The sequence below is a fragment of the Limulus polyphemus genome, unplaced genomic scaffold (assembly GCF_000517525.1).
Source record: "Limulus polyphemus unplaced genomic scaffold, Limulus_polyphemus-2.1.2 Scaffold579, whole genome shotgun sequence".
In the NCBI taxonomy this organism is placed as follows: Eukaryota; Metazoa; Arthropoda; class Merostomata; order Xiphosura; family Limulidae; genus Limulus; species Limulus polyphemus.
In genome coordinates, this window is record NW_013666189.1 from 279,030 (window position 1) to 280,983 (window position 1,954).

At 36.9% G+C, this 1,954-nt stretch overlaps 1 protein-coding gene across 1 annotated transcript in view; it reads right to left on the bottom strand.

The window, feature by feature from the left end:
• The window catches only part of LOC106459230 (A disintegrin and metalloproteinase with thrombospondin motifs 7-like), an 83,227-nt gene that overhangs the window by 18,030 nt on the left and 63,243 nt on the right, over positions 1-1,954 (bottom strand). The window contains exon 8 of the mRNA XM_022385678.1: positions 1,266-1,413. Within this exon, the coding sequence (XP_022241386.1) occupies positions 1,266-1,413 (148 nt within the window). The remainder of the gene's footprint in view (positions 1-1,265; positions 1,414-1,954) is intronic.

Below are 1,954 nucleotides of genomic sequence, written 5' to 3' on the forward strand. Positions count from 1 at the left end.
TGAAATTCAAAAACAAACAAACCCTCCATTGTGGCTTTTGCCTTGTGCTTCGGGGCATTGTCCTGCTGAAATGTAAATTTTCGACCCAGTTTTAGATTCTTGGCTGACTCAAGCAGGTTTTTCTCTAGAATTCGCAATCCATCTTCCTCTCAATCCTGACAATCTTTCCAGTTCCTACTGATGAGAAGCATCCCCATAACACGATGCTGCTACCACCATACTTGACAGTTGGGATGGTGTTCATTGGGTGATGTGCTGTGTTGGGCTTGCGCCAGATGTAGCACTTTGAACTTAGAATAAAAATACTCAATTTGTCTCATCTGACCACAAAAACCTTCTGACACATATCTATAGCATTATTTACATGCTTGTCTGCAAACTCCATACAATAATTAAGATGATTATTTTTCAGTAATAGATTCCATCTTGCCACTCGACCATACATGTTAGCTTTGTGTAGGGACTGGGATATTGTCGATATATGAACACTGACTCTCGTCTCAGACATTGAACTTTGCAAATCTTTCAACGTCACTGTTAGCTTCACAGTGGCATTCCTAACCAGTTTCCTGCTTGGCAGGCTGCTTACTTTGGAAGGGTGGATTTCACCATACTCAAAGGGATAATCAACAACTTTAAAATTTTCTTGTAACTGTCACCTGATCTGTGCTCCTCTACCATTTTATCCCTGACTTGTTTGGAAAGCTCCTTTGGCTTCATGGTTGGTTTGTCGTATCACTATGTGAGTTGTGTCTTCAACAGATGCATTTACTCTCAAGTCAAGTTAAACCACTTTGATTACACGCAGACAAAGACCATTACACTACTTTTGTAACCTTTCTAACTAATCTTTTGAACTTGAACTGGTTTTTGATTGCTGTAGCAACGGGGCTGAATACTTATGCAATTGAGAATATTCTCAGTTTCTAGCTTACCTATATAATATCAGCGTTTTTTATCTTTCTCAGTTTGCGTAGATTCTAAATATAAAGTCCCATTTGAAATATCATGATTGCAAGCTCAGATGGCAACAAAATGTAGAAACTTTGCAGGGAGTGAATATTTTTGCAAGTCACTGTAGATAAACATATATCACTAATTAAGACAAGAGCGTTTGAAACTGTAGTATTGTGTGTTTGATGTTGTCGAGTATGTAATCTTAAACTATATTGATACGACTCGTCGAACCTTAAGTTCATCAAGTTTCTTTTTCGTTGATTTCAAGATTAGAATACTACAAACGAAAAAAAGACACATTCACTTACGTTAATTGTTTCAGGATTGTACAGTGTGGCGTCTTCATCTTTGATGTAAAACTTACACTGCTCGTACACATCCCAAACCTGACCCGGAGGGAGTTCTGTTGGATTATTGTCGTCTTCCTTTATTTGATGATCTTTCAAACAAGACTTGCTGTAGAAGTACAAGATTTTTACTATTACCTCCAGCGATCAACTCAACAAAATAGAACTATAATAATGCCTAAAAACTGTATCAAGAACCATCTTAACGAAGTATAGTCTACAGTGTATCACATGAATATAATAATGAGCTTAATCGCTCTATCAACAGAAAGAAGACACGGCACTTTGTGCTATAAAGTCTTCAGCAGTAGCACCAAACGTTCAAGAAAATCAAATTACATTTCTTTAGAATAAACATTGACCAGGGATCCAACAGAGAATAGAAGAAAAAGTTTAAACTGTCATAATTGTAAGTGAAAGCGGTCCTCCTAAAGTTCGAAATCAGAGGGGTTAAAAAACAACAACTACAACTAACATTTTTATGTCAATTTTAGGCCTACTGTTTTCCAGCATTTCACCAACTTTTGGTGTTTAAACCTTAACTTTTAAAGTATTATACGCATATATAAAAAGCGTTTCATTCTACCTTTCGTCTCTCATTGTCCTGCCCATCTGCGTTCTGATATTGAACGAAAACTTATTGGGCAGTG